The 13,090-nt window shown below is 36.4% G+C and overlaps 1 protein-coding gene across 1 annotated transcript in view; it reads left to right on the top strand.

Annotated features, from left to right (window-relative positions):
- Positions 1-260: 260 nt before the first annotated feature.
- LOC145677864 (U3 small nucleolar RNA-associated protein 4 homolog) overlaps positions 261-13,090 on the top strand; it is a gene marked incomplete at its 3' end in the record, with an annotated part of 30,903 nt that continues 18,073 nt past the window's right edge. The window contains 3 exon segments of the mRNA XM_081748161.1: positions 261-547; positions 6,577-6,751; positions 10,506-10,574. Of these exon segments, the coding sequence (XP_081604287.1) occupies positions 444-547; positions 6,577-6,751; positions 10,506-10,574 (348 nt within the window).

The following is a 13,090-nucleotide window of genomic DNA, read 5'->3' as shown; positions in this document are numbered from 1 at the left end:
GCTAGAAAACGTATCTGGTTCCATTTCATCACATTCTGTATTTCGAATAGAGTATTTTTTTCTATAATAAAAGTATAATAAGCTTCTTAACTTTAATGTCCTTCTTTCAAACTATTGCAAAATGTCCACTGTTAAATTCCACGATAATGTAAATGTTTTATAGTATTATTTTGGCTTTAATTCTTTTAGCGATTTTTCACCCCAAATTATAGTAATTTCAACTTTCATTTAGCGACTTTTGTGTCAATGCACTGGCAGCACTGTTGCGAACAATAGAGAAGCGTGCGGTGCGGCGAATGTTGAACATGTGGGTTGTGTGTTGTGCTCTGAAATATCTTAAATGTTGACTTTTCTTAAGAGAATTGAGTGATAATGTACTCACATTTGATTATTTTCTTGTATCATGTGTAAATTAAGACGGAGTGATTGGTGATCTCTAAACAATGAGTACATGCCGAGTACACAACGTAAGATTTTACGATGTCAACCCAAAGGCCATTCACTGTATGTGCTATGAAGCAAATAGTAGAAGACTTGCTCTATCAAGGTGAGGAAATATAAAATAATCGTGAATGTCAGTCAATTAGGTTGAGATTAACTGCATAATAATAATAATAATAATAATAATAATAATAAACTAGAAAAATGACGTGCAGGTTTACTTTCCGCACATCAGTCGAAATAATTGTTGAAAAAATGTAATTTTACCAATTTTCTCCTTATTGTCCCCTAAAAGATTAGCGGTGGGCGACCTGATATCATCTCACGTGGCATGAAATTCAAGGGAGCCACCAGAAGTTTTTGTTGAAAGATTACATACAATTCTTTTACGATTTGAGTATAAATACGGCTTCCGGATGTATAGCGTAAGAACTACAGTGCGAAAAACTGAAAATAAGCTGTGCTAGGTGTCCACTGAAAAATACGAATGCTAACTAACCGAGTGAGGGTATGGTGAAGCTGGTGCGTCGCTGAGCCCGTGCGACAGCGCGTGATTGCGTCCGAAGGAAGCAGGCACGTCAGCGATTGTGGATATGCGCGCAAGCGAGGTTAGTGAAAAGAAGTGGGTTTTGGCAATTATACGAGTTTCAATAGCACTTGTCATGATTTCATACTAGTAACGCTTCACTTGTAAACGTAAAATATATGTTTTGTACACTTTGCAGAAATATTATGCCGCCTGTGGAAAATAGCATCTAGTATAGCTATCTATCATATGCACTCACTCATTTTAACCGTCGTAAAGCACTTGTAATTATTTGACACTAATAGCCCTACACTTGTAGACTTAAAATACAGCTGTATTAGTTCGTATTTAATTCGGTCACCTGCAGAAATTTGTTCCTTATAAACATGTCTTTTCATGCAAGGTGTTGAATTTTACCTGTAAATCCTCCATAATATGGTGCGCTAAAACTAAATCTGCACCCTAAAATGTACTTTGTAGGACTGTATACCTACTTTTGAGCCACCCTGTATAAAATAATCGTGAAATATCAGTCATTTAGGTTGACATTAACTGCATAATAATAAGCTAGAAAAAAAAAATGATCTGAGGAACAATTGTTTGTCGTGATTCTGTGTTCCATAAGCAGGGTTGGATTAACCCGTCTAGAGGTCCGGGGCTAGAAAAAAATATGTGTCCTCTGCTGACTTCACCTAATACATTTCTGGGAAAATACAGTAGTAAAATTAAGGGAATATGTTTCATACTTTTGGGTATTTTTGTTTTATGCTAATGATTGTATTTTCATAATTGTCTTTAGATAACCAGTTGAGATTTTGATTAGAGTGGAGGCCCCTGTCCACTTAGCCCCTCTAAACCCACTTTAATCCGGCCATGTCCATAAGAATGGCGTCCTTTAGAAATTTGTGCAAGTTTTTACCTTGATCATTTTATTCAATAAATCGTTCAGTCAGTCGATTTCTGGGGAAACGTGTGCTTAGATTTTTTCGGGGTTCTTTCGTTTCCTCCAACTTCCGTTATGCCAAAATTCTCATTCATCTCATCACCCCCCTCTCTCTCTCACTCTCTCTAGTACAGTGCTCGGTTGTTAATCGGGCATTACTTCAGCAGATGGTACGACTAAATTTTGACACATTTCTTGCATTTTCTCGTTTCTTTCTACATAACATGCACTAAATGAGGAACTAGTGCATAAACCACGAACCAACTTGTGCAAGGTGGCCACTAAAAAGCACGAATACTATCTAACCGAGTCAAAGCAGGAGCGCAGCAGCGGGGCCCGAACGGTAGCAGGCGCGTCAGCGACGGGGGTATACGCATAAACGAGGATAGTGGGAAAATACTTAAAATATCCGTGGTAATTCTTACCTTCAAAACGATTTCACTGTTTTCGCGGGTACAAATGGCCCGCTGCGAGAAGAACTTCGTGAACAACAGTCGATTTTGCTGTAGATTGATTGAAAACATATTCGGATTAGTAACTTTCGAAATGATCTTTCTTCTATCCTATTGTGATAATACCGTATATTTGCATTACATCCATTGCCCACGTCCATGACTAACATAGGAACCGGAAATTCCTGACGTTTATTTCTACCCTATTTGCATTCTTGTATTCTTCCGCTTCAGTAAATAGTTACACATACAATACTTTCATTGACATTCAAAATCTATTTCAATATGCTGTGCAATGACAGAAATTACTTATATTAACGCACTCATTCCTTCACGAAAAATGTTTCACATCGTATTGTACCTATATTTTTTTTTTTTTTTTTTTTTTTTTTTTTTTTTGAATCGTCTTCTCAAGTGAACCTCTTAATCGTGTGTCATTGAACTAAACATAAAATATAATGTTTAAAAGAATGTCGCACACACTTTGCACCACTGACACCCGCTTATGTCGATTGCTAGGAAACAGAAAGTAGACAATTTTCAGAGTAAAAAGAGAATAAAATGAAATCTTCGACTTCAACGTTCCACGATTATGCATATTAGCGTAAGGAAGACGAGGATTAAAGCAAGTGGGTGATGGTGGAATAAAAAAGTGGGAGGTAACGGGAGTCTGAGAAAATCCACAAGGATGATGTCTACCACAAACTTACTTGACCGGGGATCGAGCCAGGTACCCTACACACCAGAGGTAAGCACTCTACCACTGAACCACCATGCGCCCTAGAGTAACAAGGAGATGAGTAAATCTATGTAATATAGAATATATATAAGATCCCCAATTACTCAAATTTTTGAGCCAGTCATCCTGACTAAGATTCGTTTAGTTTCCCTCAAGACATGTCAGTCAAATACTGGAATATTATACCTCAAGTTCAGGGGCTAGAGGTAAAAACGGCTTATTAAATAATGACTTTTTAAAATTAAAAATAGATTTGTAGGAGAACTGAAATGTTGGATTTTTTAAAAAAATATCATTTTCAATTGCTAATCTACTTTCTCACAACCGCTTTAGGATTGAAGGGCCGTTGTAACACATGATTATTATACTATACGTCACATACTCCACCAAATACGCAAGAAGAATACGAGATTTGGTAGAAATTCTTGATCTGATTGCCATTAGTATTGAGAAGATATACCTCTAGTACCGGTAATTTCGTTTTTCTGAGTGAGTCGCTTTCGATTTGTAATTAATTGATACATGCAGAAAGTCATTGTGTTATTTGCTTTTCGTAATACGCGAGTATGTACTACAAAAACAAAGGGAATGTGGTCTCATTGCTTTAGAGACTATCTGAAATACCCATTCCTTTGACAGGAAGAATTAGGTTTATGGAAAATACTTGAGCCTCCTCTCTCCCTTGGATATGCACATCAATAATAAGTGTAATTATAAAAACTTCATAAAATACTATATTTTTGCTCCAAATTTTGAAATCTTCTCCCTAAGGATTCCCCTTTAAGCAAAGTTACATGATAAAATCCCAGCTTGAAGTAAATACTAACTATAGGGGAGACCAGGGTAATAAGAGACATAGGTTATAAGAGACACAACCAAAAAATACCCTAAATATCAAATCAAAATTTAAAAAAAAAAAAAAAAAATAGTAATGAAACCATCAATACCTTTACTTTCCTACACCACTTGTATTTATGAACTAATATGAATTTTTATATTGTTGTCACGCTATGCAAAAATACCTTCACTTACCACGAAAGTTCGTGACTGTTTCAAAATAAAATTTTATTGTGAAAAGTGTTATGTGGAAATTACTGCTATGTAACTTTGTGACTAAGATTATGAAGATTGATGCGCATGTGACGAGTATAACCTGCTAGTTTTTTGTATATAGAAAATAAATAGGAAAATTCCTACTCTGGCAATCCAGTCAGTCTGTATATAGGTAGTGGCAGTGGAGAATATGCTTTGGATCAACTAATTTCATCGTCCTGCGAAATCCTGCTAGAAGGTCCAGCTTTTTCCAGGGAACATGGTAGCAGACAGTGGCTTCACTATAGGTGTTAGCACTGTGTCCTGGTACACATTGGCAAATGTTTTAACACCTTTTTTGCAAAAATGCAGCTGGGTTGTGTCTGAGTAGCTCACTCCCCAGCAAACCATCACCGAGGCAGGCTGATGTGCCCTCTGAACCCTTGGAGCTGCCTCAGCAGCTGGAGTAGATGACGTGGCATATACACGGTCATTTTGGGCGTTGTAGGCCTGCTCAATTGTGAACACCTTTTCGTCAGTGAAAAGAATTTTTCTGTGCAGATTGTTGGCGTAACGCTGCAACAGTCTCTTTGATTTAAGGACCCTCTGCGACATTACTGTTTGGGTCAGAAAGTGACCAGTCCGCCTCTTATACGCCCGTAAATGTAGTTCACTCCTGAGCACACGAGACACGGAATTTCTGCTGATGTTCATCTCAGCAGCCATCACACTTTGTGTTCGAACAGGATTTCTTTGAATTCGTGCTGCGACTGCTTTCTGGGCCTGCGGGATTCGTACCGTTCATGGTGTGCCACTCTTTGCGCGGTCAGCTGCCGTTCCAGTCTCGGTTTATCGCTGTATGGCGCGATACACGAATCTCTTGCTGATTTGTAGGGGTTTCAGGAGGTTGAAAATCTCACCTGCTGTCTTGCCGACCTTATGTAGTGCAATTACTGCTACACGATTTTCGTAATCGCCCACTGCATCAGAACTCAGTACAATATCAACGTATGCCATGAACAGTCAAACACACACTAAATGCATCTTCCGCTTTATACACAGATGGCAGCACTGTGCCACTCCGGATGCCAACAGCGCCACTCCAAATTTTGTGACAGTATTTATGATATAACTAGGTACATATAGGAAGCTGAAGATTAAAATTACATACAAGTTTCTATGTATAGTCAGAAACAATATTAACTATAGGTTGGAGCTGTCATTTCTTATACATTCAACATATACTTAATATCGTTTCTGACTATACAGGTTTCACTTGTTGAAATTAACTACTTTCTACCTTGCTCGGACTGTCAAGAGTTGCCAGAACATATGATCCAATGATAATTTGATGTTAAAAGTCCTTACACAATTTCGCTGTAATATACCCTGGATACCATTGATGTTTGAAGTTGTAAATTTTATTCCCGAGTATAATGCTACTTGTTCTCTTGTGTAATTGAATTTATAGTTAAGAATTTCGATACTGAATTTTGTTTTTTGTACTCTATTGATATGATTGATACACGTTCCTTTCTACAAACGAGTAATTTTCTATAGTACGTTTTCATCTTTAAATCTAGGTTGTGAAATGTTCAAGTGTTTTGATAATCTAGATACCGCTGCATTCCCTTTTGCATCTCTGAAATGTTCTTTACTCCTGTTTTTTATATTCAATTTAGTCATGTGAGTGTATGATTTATTACATTCACAACTGATTTCCGATACATCAGGGTAGACCAAATCATCAACAAAATAGCTTTTATAATCGGCAGGGGACTTTTCCAGACTTTGGGAGTGATTTAAATGAAACTTCGAAATCAAATTTATTAACTGCCGTATTTTTTGGAATCTCAGGCTTGGCCATAAGAAAATATTTATTTATCGCTAGCACCTATAAGTCATTATACCGGTAGAGTTGTTTGTATCTTGATCGTGTTTTTCAAAGTTTCTATTTTTTTTTCAGTTACCCAACGATTTAATGCCGTTAACATTTTATATATAATTTTTATTTATTTCTAGATCAAGAATTGTCATCAGTTAATCTTTGAGATCAACTTTTAATGAATCCTCTGTACATTCTTAAGAAAAAAGTTGATCCAAATTTCAGTTTCATTTTGTAAGATTGTGCCGATTTATTTATTTATTTTAATGAATACCACTGTGTTCTATTGACATTACTATACCCTAGAATTATGGTTCAAATCAGGATTTATTGGCGAGTTTTGATAGGTGACACTGAAATCCAGTTGATTAGTATAATTTTATTTTTTTTTATATATAATAAAATCATCGTATAATCGAATACTTGTCGAAATTAACCAGTATTTAACATTTGGAATGTGAACTTTCTTACAGTTATGCACTCCATTATTACTTCAGAATAGAACGAGTAACGCAATTGTGAATAGCAGTGACCATATCTTCTTTCGTTTTATTTCAGAGCTGATAATTCCCTGGAAATTTGGGACATGAAATTTGTTCCACACATTGAGAGAGTAATACCAGGGTCTGCAGAACGTTCCATTGAAGCGATAGTATGGTGCGACGAGCGACTTTTTAGCACAGGCCTGCACGGTTTTATTGTGGAGTATGATTTATTATCGCTTTGCAGTAAGGTTAGTACCTTTTCTGAGTGTTTTATATTTAAATCCTTCCTCTCTCCGTTTACTTGCTGCCTATACGAGGTATTCTAGATTGGTTGGATTGGAGTTGAGCGTGTCTTTCAACACCGAGACTAATATGAGACGTCAGCCTAGAGTTTAAGATGGAATCCGAATCACCGTAAAGTGTTCAATTTTGAAGGTTTTTCACCGGGAATCGAACCCGAGACCGCATTCACCAAAAGCGTGCACGCTGTCTAGCGGGGAGGGCTACTTTTCAGATTCGTATTACAATGTTGGGAGATAATTTTACGTACGAAAACACGATCGAAACTCATTTAGTTTCTAAATTACTAGCCCCGCAGTGTGTGGGGAAACAAGTCGACATCATATACCACTACCACTAAATGTTTAAGGAATTCGTGTATACAATATTAAAGGAACAATACTTCAACTAGCCAATGGTATCCAATTCAGGTAGTGAGCTCTTCGTGGTTATATGGAAGACATGCATTCGATTCCCAGTGGGAGCTCATGTGGTTCGGATCCTACGTTAAGCTAGTTGTAACTCCATATCTCATATAGCGTCACTGCTGAAAAGTACGCTAAACTCTAATCCAGGCAGTGGGAATGCTGTACAAGTGATTTTCAGTTTGACTTGTCTTTTCAGAGTAGATTATTCGACACTGTCTGTTTTCCTTTTGAAAACTTCTTTCACAACTCTAGAAAGATTCTAAGTTTGAGTATGACTTGTTTAAAATCGTCTGTACCAGCTTCCCTCAAGCAGCTAGCAGAGATCCTGGTTGTCATACTTTCCAATCAGAAATGATACATGCAAATAATACTTTAATGAATTTACGGTATATTTTTGTTTAAACACTTGGATGGTCCTTGGTCACACATACTGAAAGGATTAGAACTCAGTTGCCAACAACAGTAATAATAATAAAATAAAATAGTCTGTTTCCCAAATGAGACCAGAAGTTGGGACAAAACAATCAGTGTAAATGGATATTCCATTGTGTAAAATATTCTTCTTTTAGGGCACTTAGCCAGTTGCATTTTCTAGTAAGTGCGTCATTACCAGTATTCGAAAAACTTCCTTCTGACCTTTGTGCCCCAATTTGATACCTAGGCTTATATGTTTCGGCCTTAATTTAGCTAGGCGCCAGACTCGTGTATTTCCAGTCGCCATTGCAACCTAGCTTCCAGGATATTTGGAGCCCTGACCCGTACCAATTGAGAAGTTCTTAAAAGCTGTCTCAGGAAAAGGAACCACTAATTTATGTATTATGAGGTTTGCACCTTTGTCAAGAGTTCTTCGTAAACAACTGTAAGTTTAGTTGTTTGTTGAAGAACTTATTCAGACTAAATTTCTAAGTCCATACTAAACGTTAAATAATTCTGAGCTATGAGCATAGGCGTGCGCAACGTGGGTGCCATGGATGCCTTTTTTATGTAGAATTATTACAAACTGAGAAGAGATTACGTGTAAATTATTTCCCGTCTGCATGTGTGCCGTGCGTCGCCGACGCAGCGTCGGGTGCAATGACGCTATCTTTTCTTAGGGGACAGGGGGGAGGACGACATTCCATATGGTGGTACTTTAGATCTGGCACCCACATTCCCAATGTCCTGCGCACGCTAGTGGCTATGAGTATAGTGAAAAACAAGGAAAGTTCGACAGAAAATCATCAAAACTGAAACACAATATATTTTGTCGCATGGAATGAGATGGAAAGCCACAGAACATGCGAAAAAAAAAAAAAACTTGAGGAAAAGAGTTTATCATCATAACTGACATGAAACATTGTCTTCTAGAGCTATTACTTCACTGAAATGAGTGGAGAATGCTACAAAGTGGTGAAATCTAGGATTATTGTTTCTTTCTTCAGGAGGAAAGAAAAAAAGATGAATCCTCAAATTAAAAAGCAGTACATGAAATTCCGTGTGTGCCTACAGAAAGAAACGAAAATGAAATCGTGGTTTCCACTAACCTGGAAATCCTGGAAACCCTGAAAAAAATCAAGAAATTTTAAGAATGGACTTTTACCTCTCAGAACCCATTTCTCTTTTTGCCTTAGCCTATTTAAAATATACATTATTTAATAGAGGATATTTTATAAACTATTTTTTTAAATTTCTCTATCTGTGTTTATTCACTACACATACACACTATGTACATCTACATGCATAGTAGATAAAAAAAAAAAAAAATCGGAAGAAAACATGGCTTTTTTTACATTATATATAGACCTGGAAATTTGTAAATTGCGATCTGGAAAACAAGGAAAGTCAGGGAATTCGTGCACCCCCAATAAGTGGGAACCCTGGAAATGAACTCTTTCAGTTTTACATCCTGAAGTTAATGCCGTGTAGGCTAAAAGAGACTGTGACAATAACAATGAATGAAATGGTGAAATGAGGGAAGTAGAAGGATCCCGAGAAAACCCACCCATACGGTGTTTGTCAGCTACAAAGTCCACTTGGCGCAAACTGGGATTGAACGAGGAATCCCCGCACCAGAGGTGAACACTGCACCACTGAATCACCACAGCTCCATCCAGAAAGAAAAGTAGCCACAGTTAATAACATTTTCACAAACATAACCATTAATTAACATTATTCAAATTATGGAACCGCCTCACATTTATTAGAAATAGAATCTAAGCATATATGCATGTCACATCAAAGTATTCGTTTTAACCTTATTCAGTAAGTAAAGTCTTAAGTTCAGCTTTCTACTGTGAAACCCTTTAGACAAAAATTACTTACAGCGAAATGCAAATGATGATAATGATTTTTTTAAAAATTTTATTTAAGAGTGATAAATTTAATTGTAACCAAATTGTTCCGGATAGAAATGTCGTTTTGATGTTCCTTCTCTCTCCTTTTTTGGCACTTCTTTTTATATGCAAGTTAGCAACTTTGTTTTCTTCTGCTGTTACTGTAGTTCTTAAATAGCAAATGGGAATATTGTTGTACTCATACTTAGGAAACCTCGCGTACTGAAAGAATAGAAACATTTCACAGGTGTGGAGGCTTATTTGCAAACAGAAGGTGATATACCCTTACTTCTTCATTCTACGTAGGTAATTTTTGCTCCGCACATACTCAGTAAATCAGTTTCATTTTCGTATCTTTTGTTCTCCAAAACTCCAGCAGAGAGCCGAAAACGTATAAGAGCAAGAATTGTTCAGTAATATTAAGTAGAAAGATCAATAATAGTTTATGGATTGCATGGATTGCAATCAGATGTTTTAGCTTATAATGTAAATACATAAAGCTCATAAAGCTATGAAATAATAATAATAATAATAAATAAAAAACTGGAAATATTTTGTATATTTTGCTAGTGTTGAACTTCCAGATATGACAAAGGTGCACGTGATTGAATACATATGATTAACATTTTTAGGTAACAATCATGATTGTATGGTCGTGCATCTTTGCCAGTTATTTGATTTCTTTGAACAGATGTACAGACGTTGAAAGAAGTGTCACTCTCTCAGGAGCATGTAATTTTGAAATAATATAGTTTGTTTTCACAATATTCTTTCTTCAGAACATAATTTTTCGTATTTACATAGTTCTTTTATTCCTGATTTTTTCTGTTTAAATAATCTTCTCTGTTAACTTTACATATTTTTTCTATTTAACTTAACTAGAGTTCTGGTGGACAGCTATTTTTGTTTGGTTGTTTTGATGTATTTTTTATTTTTATAGTGGGTTGATTAATTTTTCCCTTTTTTCTCCTCAATACTCACAGTACAAAGTCTCTGTAACTGCTGGTCCAGCATGGTGCCTTGGGATTAATAAGAACAAAACGTGTTTAGCGGTAAGTACTTATTTTTAACAAATAAGATTCTCACATCCATACCCTCTCCATAATTTAGCAGTTCCAACAATCTTCATCTCAGCCAAAGTTTGGAGAGAAACAAATACGGTGTGCTAATGTATCGCTAATTATGGGAAGCTTTAATGTTTATCTGTTTAATAAAAAGATTTTTAAAAAAAATTGTACTATTCCTTCTGTTATCCAGGTTGTCTGCCGTGAATTCGATTTAAAGCATAAAAGTCAGTTTGATTATAAAAAACATCAGTGCTACCAATGAGATCATTCAAAATTCCTACAGATTCGTAAATGAAATCACTAAAATTTCACTAGAAAATGTGGCGATTGGAAAATATCACGAGAGCCTCGCTTTGCTAAGAAAGATCACAATATGTTAGCTGATTGTAGACTACATACTAGTGTGCATAATGTTGGAAAGCTACCAATTCCACACAATGAAAAAAGACATTTTATGAGTACACGTACTGTTTGAACGACAATCTCAGGGCCCAGTTAGTGTGCGCAGTAGCTAATGAAGCCATACACAGGAAGTTAATAAATATTTATCCTCTATCTCATTCCTGTATTGAAGATAGTTCTCAGCGGAAAGCACTTTGAAACCAATAACGAAATGAAGAAGTTCTGCGTCCCAAGATTATGTCTGCTAGGCTAAAGGAGGCGGTAATTATGAGAAATGAATGAAGAAGGTGGGAGGAAACGGGAGAACTACAAGAAAACCCGAGCACGCGGTGTTTGCCCATCACAAAGCTCACGGCGCGAACTGGGATCGAACCAAGGACCTTATGCACCAGAGGTGAAAGATCTACCACTGAGCCACCGCGGCCCAGTAACGAAATGAAGACAGCCGTGAAGGATGTTTTTCCGAATGCAGAACACGCATTTATTCCAAAGCGGAGGGAGGGTAGGGGTAGGGTTAAACCTTGAAAAGCGGTATGACAAATGAACCAGCGTCCTTGGTTCTTACCTGGAAAAATGAAGAATCCATCTTCCTTATTTTCGTATTATATTATTTATCTTGCATAAACAACTCTGTCCATAGCAGTCAGATAAATTTTTTTCTGACACTCTCGTATATTATAGGAAGTATATTAAACTGTACCATGCATGTTAGGAGATTAAAATGTAATAATTCTAACAAGCAAAATTTAGTAAAGTGTTAAAGTGGAAAGTAAAGGAAAATCATAATTTGGCCAGGAAAAATCTGGAAATTTTGTGATAACGAACTTGTGTAAATTCCCTAATATGTGTGTGTGTTGACGGTCTTCCTGATTTTTTTTCTTTCCTTAAGAACGTTGTAACACAATAACTTCCCTTCTTCCTACGATTTTGGATCAGATGAAGATTGCATTAATTTAATAATTTAAACAGTAGTGTCAGTTCATAATAAGAATATAGAAGTAAGACTGTATTTGTATCAAAATAAGCTTTGTGCCTAATATTACCAAATAATTTGTCGAGTTCCATTGAAAAGTGTTTTCCTTCTTACGGTGTTGCTTCCAGTTATCGTAGAAGTTCACGAAGCTATCCGTGTAAGCAAACGGTCTTATACCCTAATTCGAATCAATTTCTCTTTAATTTACAGTAAACTATATACAGATTACATTCTTCATTCAGAAATTACTGGGGAAAGAAAATTTATCGGAGAGAATTCACTTTTGAATATGAGTGTTCACTATGCAGTATAACAAAATAGCATTAAGTATAATCTGCTTAGAAATAGAACGCCTCATTTTTATTTAGGTTTTGTCGATTACTGCATTACGAAAGATGTAAATTCGTATGTTGCTTCTACTAGACAGAAATCATGTATCCCTTTTTTCCCGAATTGATATAAATTCAGTCCATTTGAGAATTACCATTAAATTCCTTTCATGAATATAGGAGAATGCTTTTTCTTAGTTTCCAGTGTTAATTGAGGTGTAAAATACCTTGGATTTTGAATTTTGTCAGGAAACAATCAAAAATATTCATTCAGTGATAGTATAATTTGTCACAACGCAAGGGCAGCCAGAGAAGATAGTTCCTCCTCACTTTAAACTTATCTTGTTTTCATTGTGGGAAAATCAAAAGCCTGTGTGTGTGGTGTGCTGAATCTAGATATACAACAGAATTGAATTTTGATCCAAGTAAAAGTAGGTAACGTTTTATTTCTATCACTTCCGGGTTGAATATTATGGGGCGTTTACACTTGGTCGATTTAGTCGCACGACTAAATCGACTCGCTGCATTTGCCACTAAAGCGAAGCAACTAGGCCGAATCAGATCGATGGATGTGTTCAATTATTTCAACCACAGAAAATAGAACGTCTTTCAATTCAGTTGCCAGTCGATTAGTCGCCTTCGATCAACAAGCAATTAAGTTGAAGTCCCGTTTGCACGGTCGATTAAGTTGAAAGTGACGTCAATTCAACTGAATCGAACGCAAATCGACTAAGTGTAAACGCCCCATTACTTCCCTAAGCGAACTCGATTTCTAACTTTCGAGCCTCTATATTCTG

This window comes from Thermobia domestica, unplaced genomic scaffold, assembly GCF_964235325.1.
Source record: "Thermobia domestica unplaced genomic scaffold, izTheDome1.hap1.1 HAP1_SCAFFOLD_1505, whole genome shotgun sequence".
Classification (NCBI taxonomy): Eukaryota; Metazoa; Arthropoda; class Insecta; order Zygentoma; family Lepismatidae; genus Thermobia; species Thermobia domestica.
Note: the sequence above shows the minus strand (reverse complement) of the source record. Positions and strands in the feature narration are given on the sequence as shown.